The 18,572-nt window shown below is 37.4% G+C and overlaps 1 protein-coding gene across 4 annotated transcripts in view; it reads right to left on the bottom strand.

The window, feature by feature from the left end:
- Nucleotides 1-386: 386 nt before the first annotated feature.
- SYT14 (synaptotagmin 14) overlaps nt 387-18,572 on the bottom strand; it is an 88,992-nt gene continuing 70,806 nt past the window's right edge. For 3 of the 4 annotated variants that reach the window (XM_048297177.1, XM_048297179.1, XM_048297176.1), the window contains 3 exons: nt 14,313-14,502; nt 11,198-11,254; nt 387-10,061 (listed from right to left, as the gene is read on the bottom strand). In XM_048297177.1, coding sequence (XP_048153134.1) covers nt 9,748-10,061; nt 11,198-11,254; nt 14,313-14,502 — 561 coding nt within the window. In that variant the 3' untranslated portion in view covers nt 387-9,747. The remainder of the gene's footprint in view (nt 10,062-11,197; nt 11,255-14,312; nt 14,503-18,572) is intronic. The other variant, XM_048297178.1, reaches the window with a different exon arrangement.

Raw genomic sequence — 18,572 nt, 5'->3', positions numbered from 1 at the left:
TAGGAAAAAATGCTTTAATTGTTCCAACAATTCATTTTTAATGCATACTAGTAGGTATTAAAACACACATATATTCAGACACCTCCTAAAGCTGAGCTCCCATGAAAGTCCAGAAAGCCTTTTCTGTAACAGGTACCACAGAAATCATCAGAGGACAGTACAGAAGATCTAAGCTGGATTACAGTAAAATTATAATTGTTACTTATGGCAAGTGTTCCTTCATGTTTAAACCAAACCTCAATTATTTCATCCTACTTATTCCTTAGAAAGCAGAAGTTAAGCATTAATATGTTAGATGAGATCTTTTCTGAGAAATGTATGTGGGACAAAGAAGCAAAGAGAACCACAGAGGACCCCAGAAGAAAACTGTATAAAGTCAAACAGAATGATCACCTGAGTGTGCCTTTATTTGCCAGTATACACATCATATTTGTTAGAACATTGTCACACTGGTTAATTTTAAGTTCTCTAAGCAGAAGGTTCATGACATCAACAAAGACTGGGAGACAGAAAGGGAATTGGGGAAACTTAGGAAATTTGTAAACAGAGCCAAAATGTGTGTAAGGGCTAGGATTACCTTGCCAAAATTAAAAAATATTTTTTCTTTAATGCAGACAGCAGTTCCAATGGTTGACCAAGCGTTACTATCTTCTGAACAGTGAAGTCTGGTTTTGTTTACGATGTAATGAATTCCAAAGGAAAGTGACAACAACAGGTTTTAAAAGTGATTTTTCCTTTTTTTTTTAAATAATTTCCAGCAATTCAATTCACATGCAAAAAGCTGATTTCACATACAGAAAATACTTTGAAATATCCAAAGTCCTCAAACTGACAAAAATACATTTCACAGAGATAGAGTAAACAAAATACAAATTCACAGCTGCAAAGTTTCAGATATGCGAAATGACTATTTTAATGTTGTGACAGATCCGTGGTTTGAAGATACACTATAGCATGTTTCAATCAAACTAACATGGGATTGAAGTTACCTGGGCTGTACAGGTAAATATAACTAAAACCAGCTGGTGGCATTCTGGCTCTCCCCAGAATAGGAATGGGATGTGTATGCTGGAAGTCCAGGGCTTTTTTACAGAAAGAGAACTGACAACATTACACTGATCTTGCACGCTGGAAACCCTCAAGGTTAATATACAATAGCACAAAAATGATAAAAGTAGTTTTTTGCTAGGTAATAAGAAAGAAAACAAAACAACAAGTATCTGCCAACACATAACTGGAGATACTGTAGATACAATGCGACATTTAATTACAAATCCCTCTGGGGATTCAGAGTCTGACACGCCATGTGCAGATCTGCACATTCATCGCCAGAGCTCCTGCGTTCACCTGATGTGGACTGAAATGCCATGAAATGTATGTCTTCATCTGGATTATAATGACAGTTTCAAACAAAGTTCTCAGGCTTTAATAAGCTGCATAAACAGCTGCAAACAGTCATTTGCTCTAATTATGTTACTGTCAAAATGTAAAAAAAAAAAAAAAAGGAAATTTTTAGGGGAATTTTAATTACTGCTTATTCAGTTTAAAAAAGGAACAGAAAAGAAAAGCAGCTCAAGGAATACTGAAAATCAGTGTGAATTCAGTCACAGGTATTAGTTAAGGGCATCAAGGTTCTGTACAGAAATGAAAATATGAAAACAAAAACAAATTCAAGAAAGGAAATGAGCACTGATACTTCACTTCTAAAACATTTAGCAAAAACGCCTTTTTTTTTTAATGCATATAATTAGGAGCATGGTTGATAACATGACTGCAATGTACCCATTTTCTACAATCTTTGACTGATATATAAAAATAATTCTATGACTTTTGAGACAAACAGGACTTGCAAATATAACCTATTCCCATTAAAACTGTGCTTGGTGTCTTAGATGTTTAAGGCTATACATGCATTGAAATTTAAGGAATTTTAGGTCGAAACAGTAGTTGAAAACTGTGTTATATTACAGAAGTTGTACCATGAAGGGACACTGGCAGGAAATCTGGTAGGAAATGTACATACAATGCAGCATCAGTCTGTTTGTTCCTGTGAGACCAGCATACACCAGGTACTTATTGGACTATATCAGGACTTCAGACACAGGAAAGCGAAATCTGTTCTCAAAGTAGCACACTTCAGATATAGGTATAACATGGTAAACCAAGCTAATCTGACAGCACTGACTGACTGATATTTCTGTTTGTGATAGGATTTTGATCAAAATGCACCAAGAAACACAATCCAAACACTTTGCTACTGATACAACAATGCACATCCAGTCAGAAAAGAGGTATTTGGAATTCTCAGCTGGGAGTCACATTTACAGAAGCCTATTTTATATTTGTTAACAGAGATCCATCATACCATTTTTGTCTTTAAGTAATTGCAAGTCCAAACATTATTTGTCCAAATAATTAGAAACAGACTTGGTTCTTTGGTTAACACCATGTGACTTACATCAGACACAGGAGTCAATTAAGAATAAACAGCCATATGAGGAAGTTTCTTGGACAGGGGGTGGGGTGGGGGCAAGGAAGGAAAGGGGAAAGCTTCAGATTCAAAGAAATGCATTGTGTTAAACTGAACTGCCCTTTGAAACCTCCCGGACTAGGAATAATCAGTTTAAGACATCTCTTCGGTTGCAGTGACATTGCTTACACACCATAACTTCAGTTTCTCTACATATTAAGTTTCATACAAAAGAAGGAAGGCACCGAATGCATCGGTGGCGTACAGGCAGTATAAAAGTATGCAAGAAAATGCTACATACTGTATATTTTATACCTTCTAGAAATGTGGTGAATGTGTGCTATCTCTACGCAATAGAATGCTTCACAAATCCAACTCCTGATATCCCAATGAAAGAATGAATTAAAATGTGAAACACATTTTAATAATCTTGCTGGTAACAGCACAGTTCAATATTTGTATTCACTAAGATCAGTTATTAGCTTATAGTCACCAGAAAAACAAGTTCAAAATCACTGAAGATCAAGGGAACTATAATCTAAAACTATACTTTGGGACAGAGCCAGCAGCCTTTACTCATGACAGATGTCCCACTAAGAATGGAGAGGAGGCTCAGTTTTACCACTGTTATTCACGTTAATAGTGCCTTTCCCTGAGACATCCCCAGGAATAGATGGAAGTGCTTACAGGGAAAGGTCCTACACAACATGAACAACATCTGGTTAAACCAGGACCTGAGTAAAAGGCAGAAGGTTCAGGCCCTTAGTCATTATATTAGCACTTTTGATTGCGTTAACAGTGATATAGCTTGCTCATAGAGCATTTAATTTCACATTGTTAAATCATCTTATACAAAAATAGGTAAGAAAGCTCTGTAAGAAAGTATATATACTATATAAGGAGAAATCTCTCCTTAAAAAAAGCAAATAAAGGGAAAAATTGAATAAAAGGTTTCACTAATTACACTTTGTCCTGAAAATCACATTAAAAACATTTATCGTAAACGAAACAGTACTGAGCACTAATGAACCTTGTGGTTTACTGGAAAGGACAGCAACCTAGCTGTATAGTAAAAAAAGATCATTGCTCTATCTCCTCTTTTTGTAAATATTCCCTAATACATTCAACTGCTTAGAAATTTTCTTAAAATGTCATAATAAGCCATTTGCAAAATTGACTATCAAAACTGGTTCAAAGCCCTGCTCCTTGCTTGTACTATGGCCTAGATCACATCTCAAAGCTATGATAATTCTTCTAGTTAATTCTGCAAATTCATTCAAACTCACACCCTGGAAATGAACCAAAAGTTAAAAAGCAATCCACTTTAGACCCTCAGCATGCAATCAGTGTCCATGGGGTTTGCAAAACACAGCAAAAAAATTATATTGATACAATGGGCAAGACTCTTGTCCTCAGATACAAGAGAGAAAAGGATGACATTAATTACATCCCTGAATGTCCATGAGGTATTCCTTCAGTGGTATGGTATTACTGCTTCTGCTCCCCTGAGTAGGGCCTTTATGCCAGCTCAACCAGCAGATGCTTCCAAGGAAATGAATTAATCCTTCTTGCTATAGGACAGCCTTGCCCTTTTTCTGGGCAGGGCTGTCTCCTGATCTTCATTCCTACAGGAGCAGTACCACCAACTTCCCTAACTCCCGGCACATTCCTCTGCATAAGGACCATGTTTCTATATTGATCAGCATAAGCCTGAACAGCAAAACCTGATCCAGCAAAACCTGATCCAGCATGTACCAGGCCCATCCACTACTACAGTCACACCACACAAGAACTAAGCTTGCCAGCACTAATAATTGTGCCATATTCAGGTAGACATAATATAAGCAGATACTGGTGCATAAGATTCCTGCATAGGCTGCAGAAAGGAAGAAACCCTGCTTGAATTTAAGGAGGGGCAGTGATAAGTTCTTAAGGCTAAACTAATCCATGTCACTGTAGGCCAGTTGGCACTTGCCCTACTCACCCAAGGCAAATAAAAAACCATCTACCCTCTGTATATTACACTGGTTTAGAAGCCACACAATGTCCACAGAGAGCAGTGCTGCTCTGAATCCATGAACTCCCACAACTCACATGTCACAGTTTCTCTGAGCAGGGCCCTCCAAGGGCCACAAGGTTCCAAGAGTGGAATATGAGTCACTGTTGCTGCTACTGTACAAAGTCATCCCTTATTTTAATGCCCTTGCTCTCAGATGACATCTCTTCAATGGGTGTTGGTGATTTGCTGACAAGGAAATGCTCCTGTGACTTTTCCCTCAAGAACTACCATCAGAACAAAGTAGTCTGAAATCCTGTGAAATCCAGCTGTGATGTACTACAAAATCTAGCAGTTGAGTTAGAGACCAAAAAACAGAACATTCTTGATGGCTCCTTCTAACAATAAGCACTGCTAAATGTTCCAGTTAAAATGATCAAGATGTTTAGGGACCACTTGAACATTTCTAACAATAAGTTTTAAAAATGTTTTAAAAATATTTCAAAAGCTGAGGAAAAGAAGAAACAAAAATAAGATATAATGATTAAATAACAAGTTTGTGACAGTGTCCAGATGTTTGGTTTTCTGCTTTCATTTATAATTGAAATCATATTTGACTGTGTTGCAGGTGCCAGGCTGTACCACCTCTCTAACGTACCAATCCCATTGCTCTTCACTCTTCCAAGGTGAGGTCTGCTCTCCACTTGAAGCCCATGGGCTCCTCTCACTAACATTAATGGCAGGCAGGCATGCACATCAGTGGAAAGATTAAAAGGATGTTCAGTTATTGAGAATTCAGCTTCAGGAGGAAGTCAGTCTGCCTTACAAGTGACAAGCCACCATTCTAAAGACTGCTATAAACAGGACAGCTTTTTTTCCTCCAGAAAAGTATGATAAGTAGAGGGCTCAATACAACTCTGAGTTCAGTGAAAGGTGCTCTGTTGTTAATTTCAGGTTGGAACAGCTCAGGCCAAAAGGCCTCCCCTCACACCTCACTCCCTGACCTTACCCCAGACTTGTTGTTAGAACTGGGATGTGTAAGAATGATCTGTACTCAATTCCTGCATGAAAATGTCTCCCTCAAAGTTTTCTTCTTCTGGTTTGCATTTCAGAAATCTTTGGGAGCTGGACAGGTCACAGAAACTTTGCACCAGTACTTTAAAGTGCAGAGTGTTCCTGATCTCTAAGGTCCAGTGACTGCCACAGGCAGCTTCTCAGGGCCCTGGGGAGCTTGCAGGAGTGAGTCATTGGGGAGAAAAGAGAATAAATTAAGAACACAAACACAGATTGTAGACAACAAAAGAATTCCTCCAAAGGTGTGAAAATGGGAAGGTACTGATGCTGACACTGCATCTGCCATCAAAAGTCATTGCAAAAATTTACAGGTAAAAATATTTCCCACAGTAAATGCCATAAAATCTGTTTGCAGCTCAAGTATTTTCTAAATTGATAACAATGTTCAGCTCCCACAAAAGCACATACATTCACTCCCAAAATTTCCCAATATAATTATTAATGAGCTTAGAGGACTTCAATTTAGTTTAGAAATCGTGTCGTATTTCTTCCATAGCAAAGCTTACACCTTGCCTTGCTTCTGCCTTTGCAGTCAGACCTCACAGTGCAGCTACAACGTGGATGTCTCACATCCTGAGCATGAGGCAGCAGCACAAGGACCGAGCTTTGCATCTTTCCAGTGCTCCCCTCGTTCCCCGTGCCCCCTGGCTGAACAGGAGCAGCAGGATGGCTCTGCTGCCTTCCTGCCTCCTCGGATGTGGGAGACAGCGATGTCCTGCAGGCGCTGCACAACCTCTCCTCCTTCAGCGCAGTGACCTCGTGCTTGGCTGTCCCGCCCTTCACAACCTTGCCCTTAACAGAAAGGAACTGACCAGCTTTTTCACATTTACAATACATTAGGACGTACATGAAATGTTCTAAGCACTAAACCAAACAGATCACTTACAGAAAGGATGCAATACTTTCAAGAATAGAATCTGTAAGAAAGTCACTGTTCTACAATTATTTAAGGCTACACTGACAGGAAACAGATTCAATTCAAGATCTGCAATCTCTACATGGTTTGCTGGCACACAGAAAAGTAATTAATTTGATACATTTTTTCAAGTACTTACTGTACTTTTGAACAAAGGCAAACAACAAAAAGCTATGAAAAAGCCACAGCCAACTCTGGGGAAAATACAAGTGCATCTAATTTGTTACTGATACTTTGTTCTTCAGCAATTCTGTTCCGTGCTTAAGACCTACCTGAATGTACAAAACCACACTGCGTGTGCAAGCCCTTATGTAGGGTTTAAAAAACCCACAATAGCTGAAGGCAGATTTCAAATACAAAAGTATAGGTTTGCATAAGCAATAAGAAAAACAAACTTACAAACAAATCAAATAATAAGAATGGGTTCTAGGAAGAAAAAACCAACATGACAGCTATTGGTACAATAATTAACTCACAAAAATCCCAAGGCAAATCCAATTATTGGTGTGACTGGTTTTGCACGACAAATCCATATTCTACTGCCCCAAAATTAAATGTTCATTTCCATTCTTTATACATTCCGTTCCTAGCCTTTGTACAGTATAAATCCAAGTAAACCAATCCTCCTTCTGTGAAGCACAGAGTGGTCCTGGATACTTCAGGAAAAGTCCTAGAGAGAGATTCCTCTTCCCAAATGAGCCCAACACAGAGTACCACAAATCTCTACTGTCTAAATTAAGATTTCAGTGCCTTAGAAATCTAAAGGCTGAAACGCAAAGCTGAAGCAATGCAAACTACAAACAGGAATCCAAGTCATGACAGTTTAGTTTAGTTTGGTTCTGTAAGAGGTTATTTGCTGCACCTTCCAAACTGACTTCTTCACTTGTTCAATGATGATGTTAAGTACGTTCTCCACTGGAATTACCTGACTCAGTTCTTGCTGTTCAATATTGTACATTATTTTAAATAGCAAAACCTGTACAAAGAGACAACCATCAAGAGACAATTTTCAGTTTTAGGAAAGAGCGTCTAAGTATCCACAAACAGAATAGATAAAACCACTTCCATATCCACTGAAAAACTGCTTTTCAACAGCTTCTACATCATTGCTTCTATTATATGGAAAGCATAAAGGATTGGGAAAATCTGAGCATTTTCCTTACGCATATAAAATTAATGTTGATTAAATTCTACACTCAACATTACATTTCACAAACTGGACTAACAAAAATGACTGAGAGAGACAACCTGCATTGTATTACTGCAAGACTGCTCATGTTTAAAGAAAGTTTTTGCATCGTTTGTATTTAGTAAACAAAGCTTCTGTAAATGAAGCAGCAGCGTAATATCAGGAGAAAAAAAAAACCAAACCAAAGGCCTCTAATAATGTTTAAATCTTTAAATCAACAAAAACTGAAAACCTGGCTCTGCAAATAAATCCCTCAAAAGACACCAAATAAACCAAGATGTAGAATTACAAAATCCTTTAAAAAGGACTTAAAGAAATTAAATAGTGTGAGAATTCGAGAACCATGTGAAATATCTTTATTACAGCATACTCACCATCACCAGTCTCACTGTACTTGACTGTCTGTATACCCCAAAGCCAGGATTGTTCAAAGGTATTATAAAGAAATTCAAGAGGAACAAATCTGTTCTAATGAGAACGCTTTAGACTAACACCAATTGTCTAAACAAAATCCAACACTTTACTCTTCTACCCACCAAGTGCTAAAAGTCAGTGAGGTCTCATATTAGTAAGACATCACCATCATTTATAAGAAAAAAGAAATTGCTTGCTTTCTATACAGCAACAATTAAAAAGAAACAAAGCTTGTAATTACAGGTGAAAAGAATATTTGAATTGGGAAGCTTTTAAAAAAATATGTTTACTCAGTAACGCACAATTTCAGTAATATGAATTAGATTCAGCAGTCAATAAATTAGTGTGAGTCCAGCTAAAGGCTTTGGGACAAATAAGAATCTCAGAAGCACTGATATTTCCCCAGTTTTAGTGGTGTTTATCTGATGGCAAACCTTCTTGTGATACTGCAGCTTCTCAACTGTGTCCTTAGAAAGCTGTGTTTCCCAGCCTGAACATAACCAAAGCAAACTTCTATTTTGTGTGTGAACATTCATTCAATTGCTGGCAAATCACTAGAAAAATAACTTACTGATGTTCTCCAAGAAGAAAGGTAAAAACTCCTGGTTTGCTCTCTACTTCCAACAGACAGCATACGGTAATTCCTAAAACAGCTCACAAGAGGCCTGAATGGATAGCTGTTTCAAGCAAAGCCATAGTATTTTGCATTCATTCAGAGTAGTTCAACTGCTGCCACTTCCTTCACTGTCGTTCAACCTAATTTCCAAATGCTGACATTTTAAAGAAACCTGTATCAATTTGTTTAATGAAAATATATTTTAGTAAAGTCGTGCTCTAAGAGCTTCCTACATTGGAATACATGAATACAGGAAGTGCTTTCAACAGAAAGTTACATAGTTTTACAGTACAACCTGTCTAAGGAGTTTTGGAAGGGACCAAACTGATGATCTGGTCTCTTTGGATTAGGCAGAAGTACAGGCAAGAGGGAAAAACCCAATTTTTGCCATATATAGAGCTCGTTCCTGTCACAGATTGAAGAAACTTTAGTTTGATGTCAAAGTTCACCTGATGCCCAAATGCTAGTATTTTTCAAACCAACTGCATATCAAAAAATGAAAACTTACTTTACTAAGCTCCTGGGAAGAAACTCAGTGCAAAACAACAGTATATTTCTATTTGCTATATTATTAAGTGTTCTTTCACCAGTGGTTTTGTTGTTTTTTTTTTTTGCTTTTGCTTTACAGACCATTAACTTTTTCTCAAAGTGCAAACTATTGACCTTTAATCTGAATGCAGGCAGGTCAGAAGCTACAGTATTAAAGCAATACAAAAGGTACACAAGGAGGAGCTTACATTAATTTGGAGAACCTTGCACAAAATGTTTCTGAATTGAAAACCACAAAACAAATCCAAACAAATACAGCATCAGGTGGATGGGGAAGGGAATACTGCTATCATATCTGTGCACAGCAAGGCTTCTCTGACACCAAGGAAGTTCATGACACTAAGTGAAGATTCTATATTAAATCCCACCATTTTGCATGTTGTGCATCCTTTATGATGGAATGTTGACCTCAATTTCCAGTTTTTACTCCCACAACACATCTGCTGATTGCGACCAGGGATGATCATCTTCCCGGGAGAACAAACTCCCTTAGAACCACTTAGACTGCACTTTCCACCATCCATTACGATTCCAGTAAAGTATGCCATCTACAGACTTGCTGTCCTTTAGATTCCTTCATTTCAGTCCAGTGATTGAGTTCATCTTCTCCTGAGCTGTTGAGACCTAAGGAAATCCACCCTATCATCTCTTTTCGTTTCATGCTGCGCTTATTGTACACAGACAGGATGAGCGTCACGTCCGAGAGCTGGAACAGTGCCACCTGGAAAACGAAGGTTTCCTTGTACACGGGGTTCGGCTGCCCTCGGCGGATTGAAGTTTTGCATTTGGACATCTCCTGCCCCATCGAGTTCAGCAGTGTTAGCTTAACATAGGTATCTACAAAAGAAGTCACATTGTGGAATGTCAGATACCTTGGAACAAAAGATGTGCAGAACGAGGTATTTACAAGGAACAAGGATATGGTGTATACCAGGCTGGCTGAACACAGGTGAGTTTAGACACATGGAAAGATGACAAGTAAACAAAATATTATAAACACACTAGCAAATGAACTAGCTCCAGGACTATGTACATGGGTTAAGTTAAAGGTATACCTCATAATCCTCTTCCATTGACCCCCTTGTTTAGTCTAAACAGACTTACATTGCATTAACACTTAGCAAGCTCCAACTAGCCACAACACTGTAAAGCACACCACTGAAATTTCAAAGAATATGGGTAACTGAAGTGGAATAAAGGCAATTAATGAAGAGGAAAAAAAATACAATGTCAATATGCAGCGATGATATCAAAACAGCCAGGATAAAATGCTTAAGAATAATCTCTGCATGGATGTGGTTCTCATTTTGGGCTTTTCAGTTTTATTTATTTTGAAAACCAAAACGTAGCAAAGTGCATTCAAAGATGGAAGTTAACGCAATACAAAAAAAACCTTTTAATTCCTAGATTCATGAAGGAATACACTTACTGCACGTTTAAAGAAAAGCAAGTTTTTGCATAATTCAAGATGATTGTTCAAAAAGTAGCTTGTATGGTGCTCTTAAGCATACACTTAAGAAGCTGATCCAAGTAATGTAGTTAGCTCACATTATAAGTTAGCATTTGGGTATAAACCCTTATTTTTAAAGCTCTATTTTTATTGGACCAAAAGCACCAAACCATGCTCCGGCAGAAGGATGTGCATTTCATGAAGTTAACTAATTATAGGAAATTTAAAATTGTACAAAACAATCTCACATTTCATTTTTATTCCTGTCTTACTCATGTTAATGGACAACATTAAAGATTGGAACTTGTTAAAAGAAACACATCAAGTATTTTCATTTTGCAGGTACACTGAAACCCCAACATCCATAATCAGAGATAAATGCAACTTTTGCATTAGAGTGCCACAAAAAATAAACATATACTTTTATAAACAGGTATGGTAGGCAGCCGTGGATGTTTTACTGCTGGCAAGTTTTCTTTTGCATGAAAAAGACAACATCCAATTAGTTTCTACAGGAACTCACCTCGGATTATATAAACCTGTCCACCTATCAAGTGTTTTAGACAACAGAACAGTCCATCTGACAACAGGGGGTGGAAAGCAGTAAAAGAAATAATGACCAGATGTCAATAGTTAGGTGAGAGAGGATCAAAGGTTAAAGTTTAAGAGGAAACACTATTCACTGGAGTGTAAGAACATGAAACCTTAGCAGCACAGATCAGAAAAAGGACTGAACAAAAGGATCATTAGGTAAAATTCAATGAAATGAAAACTTCGTGCAGTTTTTGTATAATCTTTAACAAAAATTACATTGCTTATATAACAGGTTATCTTAGGACTAACAGACACTGGGTTTTAAACTACACTCACCATAGCAAGAATCATGCAAATGATTAAGTTATAGCAGATTGGGTAAAAATCCTTATCAAACCTTATGCTTTTTCATGCTAACTCCAGCATATTTAGAAAAACTGCACATAGTAATTAAACTTCATATATTAAAAGCAATAAAATGAAAAATCATTGAACTGAAAACCAAGCTGGTTTTGCCCTTAGCTTTTATAGTTACTGATATTCGACTTTAATACTTCAGTTCTTGAGTAGTTATGAACTTCGGCAAGAGAATAACTCTGATGCAATTTCTAAAAACAGCTGAGGGACACTTATATCTGAAATTCAATGATGGGTCTCCAGAATGTAAAGATCTCGCTTGTTAAAATCCACATTTGTATGGATTTAATGTGTGCGTGCATGCATACACACACATTGATTTAATAGGCAAAAGCTGACACCTTGTTTCAACTAAACTTTAAGGAAAATTGAGAAGCATCTTTTTCTCAGACAAAATATTAACTGTCGCACAGAGAAGCAAAGAAGACACATCCATTGTCACTGCCTGCAGGATTTGGCTTATTTGCCTGTACTCAATTGCTAAATTAGTTACTATGTAACACACAACTATGCAGCAGAGGAGCATGTAGGGCAAGAAGTAGAAATTTAGTATTCAGTTCATATTTGCTGCAGAAGCACTTCACAAAAATTCACAGGTTCACAAGTCCTAGACTACAGAAACGTGGGAAAGAGTAATTGCTTCCATTTCTATCACAGTTCCTCAATACATGAATGAAAACTGAACTGCTCATGTACTTTGCAGCACTTCTCAGGATTTTGGACCGCTGATAGTCCAAACAACAAATGTGACCAGGACATTTCTTCTTCATCATCATCATCATCATCATCATCATCATCATCATCCCTATGAGCCTTAGTTTTCATTTTGTGCAAATGATGGCACAGATTGAGGCTGGCAGATGTCCACGATGTATTTAGCAGGGAGATAGGATATGGCAGTGACAGGAGTTTAAAAGAAGGTGCCACCACTGCTGGGGGGAGGGGAGGGGGATGGCACAAAACAGCCCAAAAGGGAAATCTGGATCCCATAATATTCTGTGCATGGTCTTACCAGACCCAGAAACTCCATTAGTTCCCAGCTTTCTAGAAACAACAGAACTCTGAACCCACATTTGCCTAAACAGAACTGGACTATTGTTATTATGAATATCAAATCTTCCCCCATCCCTCACAGGGGAGGAAAAACGGTAGCATGGAAGACCTTCCCTCCAAAAAGGTTAGACAGAACATGGTATTACAGAGCTACATGCCATATTCTAGGCTCCTTTCTTGCAATCTGAAACAGATTTTTGACCCCAGAGAGACACACAACTGTTCCCTACGCAGCAGGGGCCCACTGAGCACATTTTGGCAATTAACATACTAGGGAATGAATCTCTCTGTTTTCAAAACAAGTACTGAACCCCTCCTAACTTGCATATTCTAAATATTAAATAAAAACGGAGTTTCTCTGAGATTTCAGAAAGATAAGCATCTGGTTTTGCTTTAAGGGAACACATAGTCTCTTCTCTCCCTTTCATTTCTTCCCACACCCCAGTGTCCTTGGAACTCTTTGGCTTTCCCCATCTCTTTCTACACCTTGTCTCCAAATAGGTGACTCTGGGGCAGCTGCCTAATCATATAAAAGTATTAGAGATTTGTTTATCACCTTCCTTCTCTGGCCATGTTAACAAAGTCTGGCTCCATCAGTGTGAAAACTACAGAGAAAGCAAAGCAGAGTAAGGTGAGCCAAGTAATGAATAGAATAAACGTGGGTCAAGGAAGTGAGAAAGAGGAGAGAGCATCAGTGTCAAGTCTGGCTTACTTCCTAAACTCTGAAGACAAAGTGAGATGTGCAAACCACTTACAAAATGTTGGCAGCCTAATACATAATCCAGTAGCAGATAATCTGCTAGTGCCATACTAATCTGGGGCTTAAAAAACATAGAGTAGCTAAAACCTGAGCCTCCAGACAAAATCAAAAGGAACAGGTAGGTATTTCTTATTAACACTTATGTAAATCAGACACACCATCTTAAAAAACAATAAAAAAATTTTCTTAAGAAGTTCGTTACTGAACATTCTCTAGCTATGTCAAAGAGCTAGAGACAGCAATAACTTTCTCTCCATTCCATCTGGCTCCAGATAAGAAGTATATGAAGTTCACAAATATTTCAGACAAATGTATTTTTGAACAAATGCTTGAAGACACAATTCAAGTCCTTTCTGATGGTGAACACTCCTCCTGTACAGTAAATATGCCAAAGGTCTCAAGTGGTTGCTCCTTGTCTTCACTGACATTCCCAAGTTACATATATTACCACATATATACAGGCACATAAGCAATTAAAGACTGCAGTATCAACCCCTCTAGGAACAGCAATAACTGTTCAGAATGTTTATATTAATATTAACTGGCATGTACTTTCTCCTTAAACACTGACTTTTTATTCTTGGCCTGTGATGTGAGGCATTAGTAATTTAGCAATTAATCATTATGATAAAGGTAATTTATTAGTCAGTCATCATGAAAAATTAAAACAGGCTTGTCAACTTACAATTAATATTTTGAATTTTAGATTTTTGCTATTTCCCAACTGACTAGAAATATAAAACATGAAACAGATTAGTTGATGATTGCTCTATTTCATTTTGACTGGGTAAGACTAAGTGATAGGATTGAAGTCCTTGCTACCGAGAGCCCCACCAGTAGAGAAGCATTAGGATGAAAAAAGATTTTCACTCACTGGGTGGTCTGTTCGCTGCCAAGTTTTTGAAGTGGCTGCCTTTTATCACTTCTGCTGATAATCTTCCAGTTGTAGCATTATAAAGGAGGCCAATGAGGATTTCTGGAGCTGAGCCATGTACCAGAGACTGACAAGAGGAGGTACTTTCACTGCAGGACACTTCTGACATGCTCATTTGAGAGTCACAACCCTATAAAACAGATAAAAAGTTCTCTGTGTCTTATGGAATGATGTTACTGGGAAATCAATTTTTAGAATAATGCATAGAAAATTCTGAAAGCAACTTAGTGACAATGACAGAAGTTCCATTCAATCACCCAGTAAGAAATGTACATTCTTAATATATACTTAATTTGCACATGTTAGAGGTAACAATAAAGCGGTCTGAAATTCAAACAACTCTTAGGTGCTTCTACTGCTTCTTGATTAAGGAGAAATAATGGCAAAAGATGAAGAACAGCCTTTATGGTCCCCATTTACTTCAATTGCTAAGGTAAGACCTGTAACATAAGTTGTCCGCATCCTGGAAAACATTAAACCTTGGATCTTTTACTTTCCAAAAAATGGAAAACACCAGTGGAACCTTGAAGATAATAAAATGCAGAAAATTCTTATTCATCCTTTGTAAAGGTTATTCTCTAGACTGAATTTATGAGTAGCGAAATAACAGAACACATGCAATTAGAAAAATGCGCTCTGTCTAGAATAAATTAGCTTACAAGGAATTTAATTGATCCAGGGATACAGAACTGCAATACTCCCTTTGTCTTGGGTGGGAAAGGAAGAATGTCATCCAAAGCTCAGGAAGCAATGCTTTAATTTCCACCCTGAAAGCTTCCAAAAAATTCAGATCTCTCATGCATTCTCACCACATCACATCTTTAAAGGGAGATTCTAATACTAATTTTTATCATTTTAACTCCTCATTATTGGCCATAAAAAAAAGGAAAAAAAAATATACTTTCTTTATGCTGCCATGCTAATCACACCATGGTTGTTCCTATTTTCACTTGCACTGGCACATAAGAATGGTACCACAGAAAACAAAAAACTGTATGGAATGTAGCCAATGGAATGGCAATGTGTTTGGTTGCCAAGAAGGGACTTTTGAATTATCAGCACATCTCTTTATGATTCTCTCAGAAAAAATGTAAATTGGGTCCACAGATTTTTCCAATATGGCTTGACTCATTTGGGAACCTGACATCACTCTTTCAAGGAGTCATGATGATTTTGTGAAGCTGATTCTTCCAGATTCCAAATGTCTCTATCATTTCCAGCAACAGCTGACATGGGCATAAGATCAGACCTAAAACCTAAATAGCACAAATCCTCCTCAAGATAAATGTTAACATTATAAGCAAGTAACTTTAGCTGACATATAAAGCCCACATGCATTACAGAATCTCAAATTACAGAAGACATGATACCTACAATAATATCCCTCTTATTGACAATTTAACTAGCTCTTTCCAACAGAACATTTCCAAAAGTCTAGCTGCAGTTTAAAGTAGCAATCCAGTTCCTCATTAATAAACATTCACTGTTGTTAGAAAATGTATTCTTAATACTGAAGAAGGACCTCAACAAATTTCTCTGACTTCCCTCTCCCAAGCTGCAAATTCAGAATTTTAAATCTTTGGTTATTTCTCCAAAAGCTCTTTATTCCACGCCAAGAATAAATTTCAAACTGCTTGCAAATTGTTAATTGCTGAAAATTAATTACAAGTATACATTCATTCTCTGATTCTTGTCATTCATAGAACAGGAAACTTTTGATTCCTAACTTCAACAGAAGAAACAAAATGGAAAGTTTAAAAGAAAGATTATCTGATTCAGCAGTCACAGCATACACTGCACACTTGAAAGCCTCAGCCTGTCACAACTGCAGCTATTACTTAAGTTTTCTGGTCTTTTGAAATTGTAACACATTATCCCTGTGGTCCTTATTCCCCTTATTATTTTCTTGAGCCAGAAATTTTAGCACAGTCCACCTGACACTGTTCAAAGCTTAGGTCTCAAATTTGGCTGAGATCATGCTGCAAGCCCACAAAAAAAGATGTAACACAAAGCAGGCAGCTGAGTAACAGTGGCCCCAAATCCTCAAAGGGCTTTGATATGCTGAGAGAAGGTGATGATAGCACCTTCTCCTAATTGGGATTTATTTGTACAGTTTACTGATGTCCTAAAAGGGACTTAGAAATCAGTTTATGGCAGAGTTAAACTCACTACAATGGGTATCAGAGAAGGTTTAGCCTGTTAGAAATAGCGAGTAGTAAATGAATGACGACTGAGCGGGAATGGGTCCTGAAGTAGCAGGAAAGGGAAGACAAGTAGCTTCTGTGTGGAATCATAGAGGAGGAAAACAACTGAAAAATCAATGTGTGGTATTACAAAATGGGCTAGAAATACCATCCCTTCACAGAAGAATCCTGAGTGGATAGGAGAAGGACAAGACTGCCTTTGTCAAGACCAGGCAAAAGTATCTCACCAGCTGAATGGTGGGTTGAGAAGACCAAGATGATGCTTCAGAACTCTAAGTGGATGGAAATGCAAGTAAATGACTGTACCTTAGAAGTGGTGCACAGAAAGGACTGGTAGATGTAAGCTAGATAAAAACCCGGGGAGAGAGTCTAGCTTAAATGTTCTGCTACATATTTTCTAAACCAAAATATTTTTGCAGGTTTGAGGAAAAAGAATGTTGTTTAATCTTTATTGTATCATAAATTTATGAATCTCTTTCCTACAAAATGCTGTGGGGACATAGACAAGACATTAAAATAAAGCACTCAAATGCACTGAAGGAAAAGTCTAAGTAGTGTTTTGTTTTCCCTTTCACTCTAAAAAATCCCCAACTTCAATTCATTTTGTTTCATGCTGACCCAAATGTATTAAAAAAAAATACTCTGCTTTTCAGTTATGAACTGGAAAATCCTAATATAAAAGAAAGTGAAATGTTAAGAAGAAAAATGAAGTAGATTACAAGACAGAATGATATTCCTGGGTAAAAAAAGATTAAACAACATAAACCAAAGTGTACTTTCTGTGGATATAATAAGGGAGAAAACAGAGGATTTGGGGACAAGTATGTAAAAGACCAGAGGAAAAGGGGAGGGCAAGGTTACATTTTGTCAATTTTCTTTTGAAAGAAAACAGAAAAGTTTTATGAGGAAGAGAAGAAGAAAGCAGAATCAGGGATGGTAAGAGACAGCTGAGATGAACTGGGCTCAGATCAACAACTGAAGAAAGACTTTCCATTGCAGGACAAAGTTAAAAGCAGAGATACTGATTATTGTTAGGTATCTTCTTAAAGTATTTTCTCCAGCACAGAGTTTATTGTTCACATTGTGGAAATCCATTAATTGTTTTAAGGAAGATATTCCATGATAATGACATCTGTGGGCAAATAACCTGACTTTGTGCTAAGTCATATGCTGCACTAGAACTGGAAATAACAGCTTTGTTAAAGTTTCTGTTTAGAGGGCTTTTTTCTGTTTACACAAGTCAGAATTCTAGAAGGGCACTAACAAACTCATCATGAAAAAAGCCAGACAAGAAGTTACACTTTTACCTGCTCAAAATATAAGCTCCACAATCAAGTGGCAAATTGTAAAAGATTAACACTGAAATTGCTCATTTTTACAACATGAATATAGATGGAACTCCAATGACAACATTACAGTGTGACCAGATGCTTTTCATCTCCATGCAAGTCTGCATTCAATCTGTCTGTAAAGCTATTCGCAGCCCACTTTGATACTGTTGCTTCCCTGTGGGAAACTTAAGATTCAGAGCAAAAGTCACTATTTGTTTGAAATAATGTCTAAGTAAGTTTATTTTCATAACTCTTCCCGCTCACCCTCTATAAACACTGTGTGTAATTTAACAAGCAAGGAAAAGAAGGACTAAGGTTCCATAAGAGCAAAGGCTTTTCAAGGTCAGTAAAGCAGCAGAAGAGCCCAGGAAGAATTGTCACAAAACCTTGTATGTGGATTTTTAAGAACTTAGATGAACTGTCAAAGTGTACTGATCTGCCCACAGTGCAAGAAACTATCTCTTGAGGTTGTCTCCAGAATATTAATACTAAATCCTGAACCTTTTTTGTCAATTTAGCCATAAATACATTATTAACAGTAAGCACGGCAAAAGAAATGGTGAAGTCTATTCCAAATATTTGGTTCAAATATCTGTCTTATTGCAGTAAATAAAAAATGTTCAGCTTCTCAATTTTCTAACACAGAGTTGTGTGCAAAGGACCTA

Source organism: Corvus hawaiiensis, chromosome 3 (assembly GCF_020740725.1).
Source record: "Corvus hawaiiensis isolate bCorHaw1 chromosome 3, bCorHaw1.pri.cur, whole genome shotgun sequence".
NCBI classification, from domain to species: Eukaryota; Metazoa; Chordata; class Aves; order Passeriformes; family Corvidae; genus Corvus; species Corvus hawaiiensis.
The sequence above is the reverse complement of the archived record's forward strand: the minus strand, read 5'-3'. Positions and strand labels throughout refer to the sequence as shown.